The sequence below is a fragment of the Emys orbicularis genome, chromosome 10, assembly GCF_028017835.1.
Source record: "Emys orbicularis isolate rEmyOrb1 chromosome 10, rEmyOrb1.hap1, whole genome shotgun sequence".
Lineage (NCBI taxonomy): Eukaryota > Metazoa > Chordata > Testudines > Emydidae > Emys > Emys orbicularis.
This window is the reverse complement of record NC_088692.1, coordinates 86,472,137-86,491,948: the sequence shown is the minus strand read 5'-3', so window position 1 is coordinate 86,491,948 and position 19,812 is coordinate 86,472,137. Positions and strand designations below refer to the sequence as shown.

The 19,812-nt window shown below is 39.2% G+C and overlaps 1 protein-coding gene across 1 annotated transcript in view; it reads right to left on the bottom strand.

Moving 5' to 3' along the window:
* Nucleotides 1-19,812, bottom strand: part of IQCH (IQ motif containing H) — a 112,351-nt gene that overhangs the window by 68,500 nt on the left and 24,039 nt on the right. The window contains exons 6-12 of the mRNA XM_065412129.1: nt 18,636-18,747; nt 17,169-17,297; nt 14,587-14,801; nt 12,968-13,519; nt 12,272-12,338; nt 4,509-4,592; nt 350-525 (exon numbers count right to left, since the gene is read on the bottom strand). Coding sequence (XP_065268201.1) covers nt 350-525; nt 4,509-4,592; nt 12,272-12,338; nt 12,968-13,519; nt 14,587-14,801; nt 17,169-17,297; nt 18,636-18,747 — 1,335 coding nt within the window. The remainder of the gene's footprint in view (nt 1-349; nt 526-4,508; nt 4,593-12,271; nt 12,339-12,967; nt 13,520-14,586; nt 14,802-17,168; nt 17,298-18,635; nt 18,748-19,812) is intronic.

Below are 19,812 nucleotides of genomic sequence, written 5' to 3'. Positions count from 1 at the left end.
ATGAATACATGAATGGCTGTTCAGCTATAAGGAGCTAAAGTTTGAATAACAGAAATGTTTTTATTGCTACGCTTTCCTTAGCGTTATAAATCTACCAAGTTCTAAGTCCCAGACAAAGACTGAGAATGGACACTGGGCTACAGACAATGGGGATAGGACTACCTCAACTAAGTCTATAAAACTAAACTGGGATATTTATTTCCAGCAGTCTAACTAGTAGTCTAATCAGGAAAGCTCTTAAACTTGCAATAATATTTCACTGATGGGTACCAGAGCGTTACACGTTATAAAATTTCCAATTTAATTTTACTGCATCCCTCAAGCTGTAGTAATTAGAAGACAAACTCACTGGGAAGCTGTTTATAGCTTCAGGGGTGAGAATTTTGAACCTGTCCTGCAGGTCACCCATGTCCTCAGGGTTCCCAGATCTAACAGCTGCCTGCAGACCCAGGAGTTTATTGTAATACTGCAGTAACTCCTCACTCAGATGAAGGGGGCAGATGTAGATGACGTCAACGTTGGCATCTAAAACAAATGGGCACAATGTTCATTATCCGTAGAAAGGTAAACTCCATTGTGAACTGATATCTGATGATTCCTGACCATTTGCTAACAAACAGCTTCCTTAAAAGCATACTGGAAATAAAATGAGCTTTGTAATTCACAAACTTTACTGGTTTAACTGCTTTTCTGTGCTTCAGCATTTCTCTGAAGACAGGTCAGCAACCCGAAGAAATAGCTAGCTTTCAGAATTAAGTTTGCAGAACACATTTGGGGTAGAATTTCCAAAGCGTTTCAGGGGGATTGAGCAGCACAACTCATATTAACATCTATGGGGATTACGCACTACTTTAAACATGTGTCCCATTAAACTTCAGTAAATTATAAAACTGAGCTATTAGTTCTAGGAAGCTGATGAAACTGCAGTTTCATACTCTGCTTGGATTTTGCATGGCCTGGTCTTATTCTTGCCCCGTCCACGTAAATGCTCACAGTAGGCAGGGCCGTCCCTAGAGGGGTACAGGGCCCGGGGAGGAAGTGACGAATCTGTCACTTCCGGGACTGACCCGTCACTTCCAGGACTGACCGCGCCGGCCAATCACACCGGCTTGCAGGGCTCCCCCAAAGCGCGGGGCGCGGAGCAGTCGCCCCGATTAGCCGTACCAAAGGGACGGCTCTAGGGTGACCAGATGTCCCGATTTTATAGGGACAGTCCCGATTTTTGGGTCTTTTTCTTATATAGGCTCCTATTACCTCCCACCCCCTGTCCCATTTTTCACATTTGCTGTCTGGTCACCCTAGACGTCTCTGACAGTAGGATGGCATTATTAACTTCTGCAGAACAAACGGGTGTGCAGATTGGCCTGTTAAATACCAAATCTGAGTTCACGCATATAAATCAAGTTGGTCTGAAAGACTGCATGTGCAAACACTTAGGTGTGAAAAACTGCCACACAACTGTAGATGCCACTTTGGAAAATTTGACCCCGTGTGTTTTTTTCTAAAACATTAATATTAGACATTGATGAGTTAACAGGCCTCATAACATCAACACTGTGTGCTGCTTTGAAATCTACAAATGAAAAATAGCACTGCCAAGGTCTGATCCAACTCCCACTGAAGTCAATTGTCTTGTCTTCACTGGGAGTTGGATTGAGCCCTAAAAGTGCCAACAATGATTATTATTACATCAAGATGAAATTTAAGAAGGTGCAGCAACCAAATCTAGGGGAAAAGGTAGTAAGAAGGAAAACCTCATTTGATAAAGGACTTGGAATAAGATATTCCACTCATTTACTTTGCTGTGGTGCGCTACTGCAGGAAAACAACACATGCTAAAAAAATACATATATAGTACTCAACTGGTGTACCAAAAAATGACACGAGCTGAGGAGCTAGCCCATTGTCTAAGCTCTGAGTGTGCACATAAAAAGAATGCATAAAATTCATTACCACATAATTTCAAAAAGTAATTACAATGAAGAGAACAGTCCATTTGGCCTTTGGTCAATATTCAATATCACTTTCAGTCACTCTTGACAATTTACCAACCTGGGCAGACAAACTGCTCACCCACCCTGGCTGTGACAATGAAAAAGCTAATGATATTGCAATACTCTGTCAAAAAGTTACTTGCCCAGGGTAAAGTGAGTAAGCAGAATTTTGCAAGGCTGAACTAAAGACTGCTAGGACTACCCCAGCAACAGCTATCAAGATCTCATTTAGACATAAGCTGAAATGCATGAGGAGACTGTAGCTAATATCTGATTATATTAGTGTAAAGAAACATTCTTGATACTCTAAAGAAACCATTAAACCAATGTTGCAAGAATCTGTGCTCTTCTGTTGGGCACAAATTAAGCATCTGATATATGGTTATCTATAAACTCTATGTGTTTTACCCCTTTTTTTCAGTTTCTGATTATTTTCATTCTCAGACACCCAAAAAAGTCTTTTCCTGTGCTAAGTACTAACATTTATCTAATCTAGTATTTAAGGTGGAGTGGATGAGTTTTGTGGGTTAAACACAATTTTAAAAAGTATTTGGTCCTTTTCTACACTACAGTTTACAATTCCGTTACTTGCTGAAGAATGATTGCAAACTGTAGTGAAAACAAGGCCAATGAAATGGCCCCACCCAAAATCCTGGCCAACTGGAAACCATGGCTGGGAAAATATTTATTTACTGATAGACTCTACAATATGGTGCAACTCACTGAAAAGGACAGGTGGCTTCTGGGGTTAGATTGTAATCTTATAAACTCCCATGCAAATGAATAGGGCGTAACTGTGGAAAACTCACTTCTCTGGTTTTGAGAGACCCTCCCATTTTGCAGAAGTAAGCACTAAGGCCCTAATCCGACAGACACTTGCACATAACTTTGTGCATGTGAGTAGCCCACTGAATCCCATGGGAGTACTTATGTATTAAAGTTACTCCAGTGCCCAAGTGTTTGTCGGATCAGAGCTGATATCTGAACACAGCAGATCAGATGAATTTTTGGACACCAGTTGAAATGTCCTATTTCTGTCTAATGGCTCCATTCCCCAAGTCCTTGCCAATGTGAAACTGTTCACATGAAAAAGGGCTGCAGGACTGGGCCTTATCTTAATTTAAATTTATGATTCTATATAAATGATTTTAATAAGTAAGAATTAAACAGGGTTTCGAACAGGATTAGATTTGAAGGGAATACTGTGAACTTGATTTTTTTTAAATTGATTAATACTAAAAGAAAAAAAGAGTTTTTTGATAAAGCACCCTTTAATAGTATGTTCTGCACCTTTGGGTTTTTTTTAAATATGTTAAAAATATTTAGGATTTTTTCTGCTCTCCTGTTTATGTTTAGAAGTGTCTTTTGGGGGATAAACGGGGCACTGAGCAATGTCATTCAACATGCTCAAGCCCACCCCCCTTGACCCCCTCCCCTTTCCCTCTGCTGCCTATTCACTTTCAACCTCAGCTTTGCTGCTGCTGTTTCTGGTAAACAAGTTCATGCAGACCACATAGTGCACACAAAGTGCTGTCAAATGCACAAAGTAAATAAATGGGGAAAAAGAGAAAAAACATTAAAAATCTCTCTAATCTCCTTCAGTTGTAATCTTAGGGTTTATTTCTAGGTTATTTATTGCTAGGATCAAAATTCTCCGATGGAAATGCAATTTTCATGTTCATAGATATGAAGGTGAGAAGAAACCATTCGATCATTAAGACTGACTCCTATACAATGCATTGATCTTCTTCCTTTTCTAACAAACAATGTAGATGTAACAAATCTATCTTTTAAAAAAACTCCAAAAAATAAAAACCAACTGTACTATGGAAAAACAACATAAGTGCCTAGATAATATATAAAGGCAATTACATTATTATTTTAGGCTACTGTAAATTTCTGGATCTAACATTTTTGTTACAAAGTTACTAAATGGCATTTATGAAATAATAATGACACTGAAATATATATGAATCATGTAAAGTATGTCATTCCAGGGAGCCAAGAAAGTTGGTCATTGACAAATTAATATTCTTCATTGCTTTGTTTAAAGGAGAACTGTCATGCTGGGAAAAACTTTCAAATATATGTTTCTTGTCTTATTTGCTAATTAAAAAAATTGGTTTAAATAGAGGCTTACTCTTTCCCAGCAGATCTTCTCTCCTAACGGGATCCTAAATGCATAATTGGCACCACCGAATTATAAGTCAGATTCCGTGGAGTGCGGAGCACCCTTGTTTGCCAAGAAATGCTCAGCACCATACAGAATCAGATCATCTTACTTCACTGCAGAATCAAAAATAACGAGTATGTTCCTCTTATGAACATCTCACAGAGCAGTAAATGGCATAAAGGACCGATCAAGTACTGAAAAATGCTTTTGGGTTTAAACGCTCTCTGCATTCAAGATTACTACGGCAAAGAACTCTCCCTCATCCATGCTCTTTCCCTTAAAAATGGGAGACAAACAACAACAACAACAAAGATGTAGGCAGCTGACTGCACTTACTATACCTAGTATGTCACACAGCCTCCCCATCTGCAAATTCTGCTGAAGAGCAAAATCAGGAGCAGCCTCACGAATGCACTGGGAATACCCTAAAAAGAAAATAAGGTACCAACATCTATTAATGAAACCCCTCATCTCATGTATATTTCAACGAGATCAGAGTTTAGATAAGCCAATTACATTTTTCCTTTGAAAGTCGTCATTTAAAAATATATTTTATAGTTATTCTACCGCTAAGAATTAAATCCTTATTTATTTTAAATAAATAGTACGAAATACAAACGCAGAGCACAATTCTGCTCCTATTCAAGTCAAAAACAAAACTGCTGCTGATATAACTGAGAGGAGAATTAGGCCAATAAAATGCATGCCAAGAAGCTGATTCTGCTACTAGAAGCTTCAATCTATTTATTTTTATTATTTTTTCTTTTACTAATGCAGTAAAACTCCCAGTACCGGGATCATGGAAGCACACTGAGGATTTGTGACATGCAAGGATGAAAGTTTAATGCATTGTGAGAAATGCAGAGTATGCTCAAATTCCAGAGGTGTAGTTCATTGGGTTTTGCAATGCATAGCTCCGATGCAATATTTTTTAAATGTTAGCTCAGATTCATTCTTGACTGACAGCCTGATTTAGGCTAAACACCTTGTTGTCTGATGCAAGGATTTGCTGATACTGAACACTAAAGAAAATACATGCACGAAAGAGGAGGAACAAAATAAATAAATAAATAAAAGCAGCTCATTTTTAGGACTAGTGGAAATCCTACTGAGAGTGTATTTTTGCTATGCCAATTTTCAGGAAAATATCATAAATTTGGACTTTTGGCCTCTTCAGTGAGCCTACAATCTCCTCATGTCTCCCTCTAACATAATTATATTTTTTAGAAACAGCTGAAGTGAGGCATTTAACGTTCAAACCTGGCATTCCTATAAAAGGTTTTCAATCCTTTTGTTTGTTAAGACTTCTCTGAGTGGAGGCCTTCTGAAAGAAGTGTGTTTTACCAACTAAACACACATGATATCATGTGTCTGAATTTAATTAGCCATTTTTGTTAATGGACATGAGCAACATCGCGCCTATGTAAAATGAGATTTTTAAATAAGGACTGCAGTATTAGAACTTGTAGAGCGTTATAATCCCCAAATACATGCAAGTATGTATTTTATTTGGGTTTGTGCATGTTGTTGTTATTTTTTTCAACAGTAGAGAAAAGTAAGTGCCATCACAATTAAGTAAGGAGCCCTTCTGGTCAAGCAGTCCATTCTATCAGCACCTTTTCCTTCAAACAAAGATAAAAGGCAACCAAAAATGCCTCATTAAAAAAGGCACCCAGAGAACAATCTCAATGACATCTGATCACTTTGTGGCAGAGGATGTAGTGTATCGATGACTAACAACCTGTCTGGGCTAGGATTATCTATTTGAAGGGCAGATTTCTGACTGATTACATCCTCACCTTCTAAAAGGCTTCTGTAAATGACATGTTTATCATGCCTATAATCTCTAATTGTGTAGATTTTTAAAATTTAGCTAATCCTAAATGAACCTGCTAGAAAAAATATTTTAATAAAAATGTAAGATCAATTGCTAATAGAGACAGTGTCCATTAAATCAATAGGATGTGCAGTCTAATATCCAGTGTTTGACATATACTCTTAAGTGGTCTGTTAACAAGATCTGGTAACATGAAGATGTTACAGTTTTCCATACATCTGCACATGGATAGCCATCTGGTATGACTAAAATTTGCTTAAATACTGAAGTATTAAATTTTGGTAAGACAACAGCATTAGATTTGCATAGGATACTGCTATTGCACCTTTTCCTTTTTTTATTACAAGGAATTTGTTTTTGATCAGAAAATTAATCATGAGTAACCAGCAGCATTCTCAAATAGTATGTCAGTGCCGTTCTGTATGTATATCCACGATCTATAGAAGCAATGCCCCAAAGGAAATACTGAGAAATTAAATTCTAAAAAGATTTAGTCCATAAATTTCAAAGGCAACCACTAATTGCCGATGCCTCAACTTGAGACACACAGAGCTTCATTTTGAGTGGTCCTGCACACCCAGAGCTGCCATTAACTTAAACTGCAGTTGTGAATGGTCACCACCTCTCAATGTCCGTCTCAACGGAGGCCCTCAAAATTAGTGGATGCTTCTGAAAATCTTGGCCTCAGTCTCATGAAAAATTAAATTTTACAACCCCCCCCCCTGAGGTCAGCATGGGGAAACTGAGGCATAGATAAATTAAATAATTTGCCCAAGTCACATAATAAATCGGTGGTAGAGCAGGGACTACAATCCAGGTTCCTGACACCCTCTCATGTTTCTAATACACTAACTCTGGTGCTTAATAATGCCTAAATTTTAGACACAGGAAACAGACAACTGGTTTCCAAGCACTGTACTGTACATATGAAAATAGTTTAGTATTTAGGGAACACATTTTGGCAGAAAAATTGTATTAATATTGTCATTTTGAAAATGCATAATTTTAAATGGTAAATATTTAAATTTTAGCCATGGAACAAATTTCAATAACTTTTACATTGCTGTAGTTCTGCAAATGCACAATATCAGCTACAATATGTAATTTTCTAAAATTAGTTACCTAGATACCAATGACATATGTCAAGTCACAAATCAATGGCATGAAGATGTCACACAATAGCAAAACTCCAGTTTCACCCATTGTGTCCCATGCACCTACCAGCTAACAGCACGCACTACACCAATGGCAAGGCCTGGCGCCTGTTACATGCTCTGGCTGGTGAGCCAGTACTACTCATTAAAGAAGCCTCTTTCAGTTCCACCTATTGCAGCTTCAATCACCTTCACAGTATCACAGAATCATAGAAATGTTGGGCTGGACAGGATCTAGCGAAGTCATCAAGTCCAGCCTCTGCACTGTGGCAGAACCAAATAAACCTAGACCACCCCTCAAATGGTGTTTGTCCAACCTGTTTTTAAAAACCTCCAATGATGGGGATTCCACAGTGCCTTGGAAGCCTGTTCCAGAGTTTAACTAAACTTATAGTAAGAAAGTTTTCCACAATATCTAGCCTAAATCTCCCTTGCTACAGATAAAGCCCATTACTTCTTGTCCTATCTACAATGAAAATAGAGAACAATTGATCACTGTCCTCTTTATAACAGTCCACAGTTAATTTACATTTACTATGATTACATTTGCAGGCAGTGCGCTGTGAATGTACCGTGTACTTCCACTTTTGATATGTGCAGTTATGCATTTGTTTTAGGTCTAACTAATACTTTGGGCAGCTGGGTTTGGTTTGAAAGGGTCTGAAATGTTCAAGCAATTTTGCAACTATAGAATCTCTGAATATGAGCTCAAGCCATAACCATAGATCCTCTTTTGAGTTACAGAATCACAACTTTGGATGGTGTATATTGACAGCGTGGGTAGATCATCCTTCCAATTGGAGCTGAAATCAATGATGTGGTAATATTTTGGCATCCCAAACCTGCAGCTTATCAGAGCTTGGTGATATGCCCTTTCACTCACATTCAGCACCAATCCACCATGATGTGCCAATGGCTGAGCTGGACTACAGAAAAGCTCAATCTCTTAGAGCAAGAATTGTGGATTTCCAAGTGCAATGTGTGATCGTGGTACCGAAAGAACACTGAGGGTCTGCTTCTCTAACACCAGCTTCACACCAATATAGCGCCATTGACTTCAATGGAGTTACTCCCAATTTACACTGGGGTAAATGAGAAGAGTCAGAGAAAATGGGGAGTAGAAGGTAATGGTAAAGGGACTACTGTTGCCTGGCCATCTCAGCCCCTGCCAGGACTCACTACCCTTTCTAAATATGTTTTGCGGATCCCCATTAGTGCCTGGCCCTAGCAAAGAACCCGTTACACCTTTCAGAACTGCCTTTGAAAATAAAAGCAGTGGTACTCCTTTGCAGAGAGGTGGCAAAGACAAAACAGTGTAAGAAAGTTGGGGTTGGGGTTTTTTCCCTGCAGAAAAAAGAGGGAAGAAAGATAGCTGGAGTTTAACCAGCGGATACTGCCTAATATATTGGGCACATGTGCTAAAACAGATCTCTAATTTGCCCAATATACTCGGCATATTTACTTTCAAGTACTAGTATTCATTGAAACACTGTTTTCTAAAAGAATGTGAGTGTTGCACAGGAGTTGCACTCACATGCAGCAGAGAGAAGGGGTTAAAATGGGGAGGAGGTAGTGAGGAGGGGGAGGGAGAGAAGGAACACAGGAGAAAGCGACAATAACCATATATTATGCAAAGTTTCTGCAGAGTAATGTTACTGAGTGGAGCAGTAATTTTATTAGGAAATAATGCCACAGTGGCTCTGTGTTGTAATAAGAGGCTCTTCTTGTAATAAGATAAACCATAATTCAAGAACTAGAATATCTTACTGCAATTATATATTTTTTTTAATATTTACATCTTAATTTAATGAAGATGATAATAAATTCTCAGTGGATAATTACAGTCCATTACTGTTTTTTGCTTGGTATACATATTAAAGATCAGAAAAATTGCCCCAAATTTTACATCACTGTAAGTGCGAATGGAATTTGACCTAGAGTCAGGTCAAATTTGGCCCCAAATTTAATTTTTGCAAAAACGATTAAAAGAAGGTTTTATAATTTTAAAACAATCCAATTAAAAGAGTTATATAAAAATAATAAACATTCTCCAACAGTATTTGCAACTGAAATATTGCAACATTGTATTAAAGCATTAGAATTTGAAAGTGAAATTGACTTGAACTATAAACAAAAGTGAAACTGACTAGCCTGTTTTCACTATACTAACAAAGAAAAATGCAAAAAGTAACAAACTGTTTAAATAATGAAAGTTAGATCAGATTTTTAAAATCCAGTTTTAATAAAACAAGGGTTTGTTATTAGTAAAATGAATATAGAAATTTGTTCCTTAAAAAAACTATAATTTTTAACCTGACAGTGTCTCTTTAACCAATCAGCTCACTTAATATTTCCCTTAGTTATGTGCAGAGAATGGATACTTGTAATGGTCCTGAAACGTTCTTGAAACTGAAAAAAGCTGAGAAATTCAGTTAAGAATGTGGCCTGATTTCAGTGGAGTTCCATCCATGTGAGAAGAGATTCAGGTTTTGACACTCAGGTGAAATCCTGGCTTCAATGAAGTCAATCGTAATTCAACAGAGCCAGGATTTAGTCCTCCATTCTTAACTAACTATACTGCAAAGAAAAAAATATTGTTGGTGAAAAATACTTTGTCAAACATGCACTTTTTGGTGCTCAGCAGTTGTGTTCCAACTTTATAGCTACTTAGACATATTTTTATGTTGATATGATTCAATTCCTTTGAGAAAATTCCTGTTGAAGTCAGTTGGAATTTTGTGAGTAAGTAGCATTGAGTCGGGCCATGATGTTTTATAGATACGTTTATATCTTCAGATTTTAAAATGCATATTATTAGTTCAGAGAGTAGTGTAGCCTCTTGTGTAAACATCTAATCAAGCTTATTTATTCCAATGCTCAATTAGGCCCAAAAAAGAGGAGTTGTTTTGGTATCTTGGCTACAAGTAATTAGCAGTGTTTTTCAAAACAGGTATTATTACAGTACTTGTCAGATCAAAACAACAATCAGAGAAGATCTTCTGATAAATTACAATGACAGTAACTGGAAATGCCTTAGTGATGGGTGAAAAATCTAATGAAAATATCTTTGAAAAAACAAACCCATGCAGAGAAGAATATTTAAAAATTTCAAAATGTTCCCATTTTATTTTATTTTATTTTATTATATACTTGAAAGGGTCTTAGTTCATAGAACTGAAAAGCCTTCATGTTTTCAGTTTTTAAAATGTAAGTTATGTTTAAAGCTCTGTTAGTGTCAATCTTGTCAGTGTCCAGCTATTATATTTTATATTTGCATATCTCAAAAGCAACTCAACTTTTTAAAAAATTCTGTTTTCAATCTGAATCTCTTATAAAAGAAAAAAAAAGTGCAAAGCTTTTATTCTAACTTTCAACATGGACAAAATGCTTATAGGAATCTAAAATATATCTAAAAAACCTGAATTCTGTAACAGAAATCTCAATGCATTTGCATATATTTACAGTAAATAAACTTGAATACACTTTTCTTACAATACCTTAAGAATCCCTATTTTGATTGACATAATTTTAATATTTCCTTCATTTGGTAGTTATATATACCTGGTAATTTTCTAAGAAAAGATTTGAACTCATAATAAAATGTATCTAGTCCAGACTATTTATTTTTTAAAAGAGAGAAGATTCCTATCTAGAGCCCAAATCATATAACTTCTTACATGCATGCAGACATAAGTTGCAGGATAAGGGGCTAGACACTAGGTCAAATGCCAAATGAAAATGGACTCCCTATTTAGTTTAAACAAGTCTTCAGGAGGTTTTAAATATTTTCAATTATATCTGTACATTTGCTGGAAGTTAACAGGGTCATTTGCGTACCTGGGACATTTCACTTTAAAAAAAAAGAGTTTTTAATATTTCTCTATTTTTATAATACCAAAGTTTTGAAAACAACTTGAAAAGCGTTTGTTGCTTAGTAATATTGCTGACATTTGAGTTTACAGATATAATTAACAATTGTTTTTCTTCTATAACTGGTGTCCCTCCCAATTCCCATTTTCATCTGGTTCAAAACCATTGGAATTTAAATATTATTTTTAAATGTTCATGTTTTAAATTAGAGTTCTGATACATGATTTAATCTGGCATATTAATTCCTGTGAGAATTTAAGATCAATGTGCAAATAAAAACAGTGGTTCATTGGCTATATATTTATGTTAACATAGTTTTGCAAATTATCTTCTCATAAAAATCAAAGGATATATATTCCATAAATATGAGAGACAGAACTTATTCACAGTTTTCATTAATTCAAATCTAAGCCAGTTCAATTCATGAAATCCCAACTCTCTAAGGTCAATTAATTTGCTATGAAAGCGTAGAAAATAAATCAAATCACAAACATTTTGACAGCAATTCATGCTTTAAGAGATTATTGGTGCATTTTGGAAATTCCCAAGAAATCATATTCTATCATTTCGAAACAACTACATTTGGCCACTGCTTTGCAGAACACAGCTTTTAAGTTCCCCAATTCATAAATGTAATTAAATAATTACATTAGTGCTAATTAACATGAAACTGCAGATTATTTAAGCGCAAAAAACACTATTCAACTTCTTAATTATTCTTGTTCACACAGCATTTCCTTTTGCTCAGGCGCCCTAGGTGCAAATAAAGCATCCCATCTGCTCGTAATTAGAACTAAATAATTTCAGAGAATGTAGCTTATCATTTTGACTGCACATTTGATTAAAAACAGTGTACAAGCAATACCCTGGCTTATTGCTGTAACAGCAACAACACACACAGGCACACGTTCTCCCATCATTAAAGAAGACTGAAAACATTATCTGTTATTTCAGGGGGAAAAAATACAACTTTTTAGTTCATTTCATACAGATGAAAGCGAATTACAGCAAATCACCTCTCCACTGAATAGCGGCCTCCACATAATGACTTTATTTGCTTAATCCCCAAATTAAACGCCGTTTCGAGCGAGGGCCCTGTGTTATTACTCTCATCATGTTGAGAACATTTTCCTGCCGAGACCAATTTGAATAAAACAAGGGGCCTTCCTTGAACTCAATCAAGGAGTCATAATGTGGTGGGTAATAGAGGTTGCTGATAGATTTGCAGGCAAAAGTGTTATACCTAATGATGGGATATGGATAATAGTCCTCCTGGAGGTCCTGATGCGATTCCAGTTGGCTGCCAGATGCTAAAAATCAAGAAGAGCATTGATCAGTGACAGGAAGCTGTAGTGGATTCATCTAGTCAAACTTCAGCTGTTTTTCCACTGTACAGTTAAGCCAGGCATAAATTATATTAATTGATTTAATTACATACTTAAAACATCTTCCCCAATTAATTTAATTAGGTGGCTACATGAAGCTACTGGCAGGGGAAGATTAGAGGCTGCTCACTTAATTAACAGAATATGAATGAAAAAAAAAAGAAAGCAAACATAAATGAAATTGTGAGCACTAATTAAAAGGCTGTCTACAAACTTAAATACTTTCTGACAAAGTGGTGACAGCAATGTAGACAAGAGAGGGATTTTTTTCCAGCCAATTTACTGCCACAAGGTATATATAGGGAGCTACGGTAATGCAGTTAAAACATTGATTTTCTGACAACTACCAAAGTCAAAGTGAAGGGACATTTTCCATAGAAAAATTGCAACCGATTCTGCAGCCACAAAGGCTGAATCACTGATGAAGGATGAAATATGATGCTCGGACAAATGTATGGTTAAAGGGAAAAAAATGGAAACAGCTTATTGCGATTACTCAAGCAAGAGATGGTTAGAAAAGAAGTGCTGCAGTAGCAGCTGGCAGCACTGCACACCTTGGCCCTGATGTAAAAATTCTCCAGGTGTCTCTGACGTGATTCCTTCAGGGTCTTTTTTACACGTGCCATGTGACTATGCAAGAGCCAAGAAATGGCAATCACACCTGATGCCCACTGCTGCTGCCTGAAATGGATGTAGGCTTTTCTGGCCGTATAGCGCCTCCATGTTGCTTGGATCTTTGTGGCAGCCATTTCAGTACCATGTTGCCCTTTGTATCTCTGGCCAGGTTGATTTAAGATCCTTTTCACAGTTGTCCGGTTCTTTATCACCGACAGAAGGTCATCTCTGGTTGGCCTCTGGTTAAGTTCAAAGTCCGATATGAGTTCCATCAACTTCTTACTCTTTATTATAGCCAATGGTACTGCATAGTCCTTGAGAAGCTTCTCAACATATTCCAAGAAAGAAAGAATACTTCCCCAGGATAAACAATAGTGCTGCTTGAATGCCAGGAAATCTGGAGCCTTATGATCTATAGTGCCATTGTAAATAGTTATATCATAATCCAAAAATGTATTCTGTAAGGGCTGAGGTGGCGTCATATGTGGGCTCTGTGGAAAGAGAGCACAGCCACAGATTAAAAGTAATTGCAGCTACAGTACTTATAAATGAGTGGTCAAGACATACTACCATTTTATCATTTACCACACAGCTGTGGGAAATTATGGATCCAGAAATGTATTCCTCATATTGATTTAACATATACATGTCATAAGCACAAAGGTTGGCCCATATATACTTTAAAACTCATTACCAGAAAAGTACCTTAGGGGTCCACTCAAGGCTATTAACATTTTTATAGAAATATATTAGTTGCTCATGGGAACTATGCTTGATCTTATCATATATAAAATAAAGCTCTACAGTAACTCTGATATGGTCAGCTGATCCCACAATCTGTATGATTTACCAGACAACAGCCTTCCAACATTGTTATCTCATTCATAAGATGTCCACCAATCCTGACAGAATGGATAACATCCTCTCCTACACGCTTACCAGGGACCGCGCTCTCATCTCCCAAAGCTACTTAGCAAGACTCACCACTTCTGAATCCTACCAGAACTTTTGTCTCCACTGAAGACTTCAGCCGGTCACCAGTTTTAGCTTTTGCTCCAACTTTACTTATTTCAAGGGACTTGAACTCATAAATTTTCCAGCCTTATTCACCAAGCTTGCTTTATTTTTCCTTTTCATTTCTCATCTGGGCCACAGCATGGATCAGCACGCTAATGATACAAAAGTCTTAAAAGGCCAAGCAAAACTCAAAGCCCTGATTTGTAAGCAACACTAATTCAGGTGCATGTAAAGGGAAGGAGATGTCCCTTATGCATAGATGCCAAGAACAACCATCAAGCCTCAAGTAATAACTGAAGTCTGTCACTCAAGCTCAAACTCTCCTATAGCTGCATGTGAGACATTCTGTGTGCCTATATGAACAATGCAAGAATTATAGGAGAGACACTTTAGCAAACTAGCATTAGGGGAAGTCTTTCTATTTACTTCAGTTGGCTTTGGCCTGATTCAGTGGTGCAGGATCATGCCTTAAACAATCTTTGATGAAGACAGCACTGAAAATCTACATGATAAAATCTTGTTGTCATCGATGCTTAAATACCTTTGGCGGAGGGGAAGTGCAATTTATCAACTCCAGCCCTTGAGCTGGCTGTGTCCATAATCGCTTTGATTTCTTAGCTGAAGCCATGGAGCTGCTGGACGGAGGTGGAGCAATGCTACCTTTGTTTGAGGAATATGAGTCATCAGGACCTCTTTGTGAGTCTGGAAAGATGAAGATGTCTGTACCAGCAAAGTCCACCTTGCTACCAATCCCTCCTGTACCAATAGAACATTGCAATGTAAGGTTTTATTGCTAAAAAGAAATACCATACAATAAAATAAAGTGCAATTTCACCAGTAGAAATTGGCCAGAAGCTATCTTACTTTACTTTGATGTCCAAATAGGTTGCTATTTCCAAAAGATGTAATCCAAATATTAAGTTTTGACCAAACCAGTAATATTTTTGGAGGAAAGCACGAATGATAGAACTTTGTCATCAAATGCTAATAAAAGCCTAACAGACTGAAGGACAATCACAGATACTGGGATCAGGACACAGAAAACCATAGCCATTTTTAATATACATTTTCTAAAGCTAGTGTACCAGTCAACAGTATATCCACTTTCCATAATATAGTCAAGGACCTGATCAGTATATAGGAGGGGTGGGCAAACTATGGCCCATGGGCCGGATCTGGCCCCTCAGGGCTTTGGATCCGGCCCGCGGGACTGCCACCCCTGTGGTGCTGCGGGCCCCGCGCCGCTCCAGGAAGCAGCCGGCACCACGTCCCTGCGGCCCCTAGGGGAGGGGGGGCAGAGGGCTCCGCGCACTGCTCTTGCCTGTGGGTACCTCCCCCGAAGCTCCCATTGGCTGGGAACGGGGAACCACAGCGAATGGGAGCTTCGGGGGAGGTACCCGCAGGCAAGGACAGCGCACGGAGCCCTATGCTCCCCCTCCTGCAGGGGCCGCAGGGACATGGTGCCAGCCGCTTCCCGGAGCGGCGCAGGGCAGGGAGCCTGCCCTGGCCCTGGTGTGCGCCGCTGCCACCCCGGAGCCACTCCGGGTAAGCAGCGCCGGGCAGGAGCCCGAATCCCTCCTGCACCCCAACTCTCTGCCCTGAGCCCCCTGCTGCACCTCGCACACCTCCTGTACCCCAACCCCCTGCCCTGAGCCCCCTGCCGCATCCCACACCCTTCCTGTACCCCAACCCCCTACCCTGAGCCTCCTGCCACACCCCGCACCCCTCCTGCACCCCAACTCCCTACCCTGAGCCCCCTGCTACACCCCGCACCCCCCTGCACCCCAACTCCTGCCCTGAGCACACCGCACCCCTCCTCTGCCCGAGCCCCTTCCTGCACACTGCACCCCCTCTCACACCCCGCACCCCAACCCCCTGCCCCGGCCCTGCATAATTTCCCCACCCTAATGTGGCCCTCGGGCCAAAAAGTTTGCCCACCCCGGTGTATACTATATCACTCCTGAAATGTTTGTCACTTTTACTCCATGTTATTCCATGCCACTGCCACAATAACTCACAGCCCTTGGTTTCATTTTTTGGTCATGTCCATCCACGATGAAGCCTTTCAAATCCAAAGCAATTGCTGTCGGCTCACTGGTGAACTTGATCATTCCTGCCATAAGGACCTCAGCCTTTCTATACGGACTTATGCAGCAAGAGAACGCTAGATTTGAGTAGATTCTGTATTCCACAGTTCAAGTCTGGTGTACTCTGGTAGCACTCCTCGGGTATGTCTACACTGCCGCGCTAGTTCGGCGGTTGGGGATCGAAGTTCCGGGTTCGATTTATCGCGTCTGGTGTGGACGCGATAAATCGAACCAGGAAGTGCTCGCCGTCGACTGCGGTACTCCAGCTAGACGAGAGGAGTACCACGGAGTCGACGGGGGAGCCTGCCTGCCGTGTGTGGACCGCGTCTGAACCGCGGTAAGTTCGAAGTAAGGTATGTCGAATTCAGCTACGTTATTCACGTAGCTGAATTTGCGTACCTTACTTCGACTTGGGGGGGTAAGTGTAGACCAAGCCCTCCTCTGAGTAACTCTCTGATTTTCCTCTAGTTGAGATAGCCAGGCGCAGCTCCTTCCAGTGTCTTGGCAACATCAATTCCCAATCAGTTAGCATAAGTCACAGTTGAATTATGGGCTTTACTCACTACTGAGCACTGAGGGTCAGATTTCAAAGGTATTTAGGCATCTACGAATGCAGATAAGCATCTAGTGGGATTTCCAGGAGTGTCCCAGTGCCGAACTCCTGTGGAAAACTCTGGAACTCCAGCCTCAAGGGTGCATCTGACTATAAACTCTGTTGGCTTTGGGGGAGCCTGGAGTAGGGCACAACAGTTGTGCCCCATGATTCCCCAACTGGCAGGCTCTTTTCCAATACATCCACACATCAGATCAGCAGCCTGGATTTGGCCCCTAATCAAAATCTATGGGAGCTGGGGGCCTGGATGTTTTTGAAAATCCCGGTAGACGCCTATCTGCACTGTTTGATGCCTAAATACCTTTAAAACCTGGCCCTGAGTTCACTGCTTCAGCAGCTCTCTTAAGAGAAAACAAGAGCCTGGGGAATAGAAGGCAAAGTTCAGAATTGAACTGATTAGAATGATCAACCCTTTATCCTTACCTACAACTGGCTTCTTGTGCTGTTTGTGAAATTCATGGAGAGGAGCTGCTTTGGGTAAAACAGGAGGTGACTCAAGTGTAATCTTTGCTGCTGGTGGAATTAGCCTTCGCTCAATTAGATTCAGAATACCTAGAAAAAGAAAAACATTGCTGAACAATGTATATTTAATTTCTTGTTTATAAAGTTACATGGTGCATCTCAGGTTACCTAAAGAAAAATGTTTCACCGTCTTTAAAGGCCTTGTAGCTATTCTTTCCCCAATCATCAAAGACAAGATGTTGTCAATTAGTAATTGTAAAGAAAGAAATTCGATGGAGATTAAGACAAGCCTTTTTGTTTGTTTTAATGAATTCTTCCTCATGCCAATTGGAACTAGAGGAGCAGTGGTGTTCTTTATATGACAAATCCAAGGAAGGAAAACTTTGCCTAAAAACAGTGACATACAAATGAAATATACTGTACTGGGACAGTATTATAAACAGGAATTATATGTTTGTGAAATGGTAGGTTTGAGGTACATATAGTAGAACTACTGAAAAGAGACTTGTAAATTACACTGTAATTGCGGCTATGGAATTATTACAAAAGATTTGATCCATTCTCTAAATAATCCAAATGCAGCTCCAGTTACAGTCCTGGGGCAACTTCAGGCCCTTTTGATTATTTTGAAGAAACAGGCATTCATAGTGGCCACTTATTTTGATCTTGGTGCAACCACACAGAAAGTCTTCACAGATTTTTCTTTAGATATTAGATATAGATATTTATGGAGATATCCTATCTCCTAGAACTGGGAAGGGACCTTGAAAGGTCATCAAGTCCAGCCCCCTGCCTTCACTAACAGGACCAAGTACTGATTTTGCCCCAGATCCCTAAGTGGCCCCCTCAAGGATTGAACTCACAACCCTGGGTTTAGCAGGCCAATGCTCAAACCACTGAGCTATCCCTCCCCTCCCTTTCCAGCAGCAACAAAGCTCTGTGCAAGAAGTGGATCGCTGGCTTACAGAAAGCATGTGCTTAATATACCAATGATGTCCCTTAACTCATTCTCTGAAGCTTCAGAGAGCAGCTGAGAATAAACTCTGTTGGTTTTGGGGGAGCCTAGCATAGGGTACAACAGTTGTGCCTCAAGGTTCTCCAACTGGCAAGCTCTTTTCCCATATATCCATTCATGGGATAAGCAGCCTGGATTTGGCCCTTACCCTTTACTGATGATGATAATGCTTTTCAGTTCTCTTATCAAAGAATCTCAATGCACATTACAAACATTAAATAATGAACTCTCACAATATTCCTGTACAGCGGATATTATTGTGCCAGTCTGTAAAATGGAGAAGAGTAGAGACGCTAAATGGCTTGCACAAGGCAGACAAGGTCTTGACTCCCAGCAGACAACATTGCCTCCTTTGAGCTCAGTATTTCATCTTGTCAGCATAAAAATGATAGGAGTAGGCATCTATGACTGACCTTTCCTTGCATCCCTTTCTAATATAGGTAAGGGAGAATCCATTTGATGAGAGGCAGGCAAAACCGAGAGGTTACCAACTGTAGGGCCTTTCACTATCTTCTGAGTGCATACCTAAAAACCAACAGAATGCTCCTTTAGAAACAATATTTCTGGTTTTGCAAAGAACTCAGTTTTCTACTTGCGTAAAGCTAAATAATAAATACAATTTCTGCTATGAACAGTTTCATTAAGGTTTAATAATGTAACAGTACGGGCACTGATTTTACTGCTTATGAACATGCTGCACTATTGTCTACTGTCATTAGTGTATGTAATTTAAAATAAAGTTAATTAAATCCAATCAACGTCTTGCAATTTCTGCTACACAAAGTCAGTGTACTAGTTAATAAAGGAACTGCAAGGACTTTGCTCAATTTTAATGACTATATTATAAACATAGTATCTCTTGACAGAGCAGGCTTTGAATACAGGAAACATGTACACATGCCATGTACTGGAAAGGAAAGGAAGCAGGAGATAATAGTTGGAAATATGTAAATAGATCCTAAGCAAATTCACTGCACAGAATATTAGTGGATTTACAGTATATGTAACTATTTGTAATCAGTGAACATTAATTACTATAGGATGATGGAGTCCGAGGGTACCTTAAAGGTAAAGCCTGCATCTTCTAAGTGCCGGTGTGAAGGCACCATGTTCACACACACATAATCCTCATAGGGCAATGAGATTATAGCTATTATGATTAGTATCCCATATATGGAGCATCGCACAGGGGAAAGAACAGATTTTATAATCTTACATTACTATATACACACACATATACTCAACATCATCACTTAACATTTTGCCTCCCTCTTCAGGTATCATACACATTTCCGTTTCGCACTGGTAAGGATACATCTTGCTATACACGATGGGCCAGATGTTGCCATTCTGTGTGCTCCAATCCCTCCTGAAGCAAATGAATGTTCAGAGAGAGGATCAAATAAGCCTCTGATATTGTGTGTGCAACTGTAGGCATGCACTTATTTTGTGCTATTAAACATCACAAATATCCTGATTTGTGACCATAAAACAGATGCTTGCCGATTTCTGCACATGCAAAATTGAACATGCAAACTCAGAGGCCAAGATTATAACTGGCACTCACATGGAGAAGGACAATATGAGTTA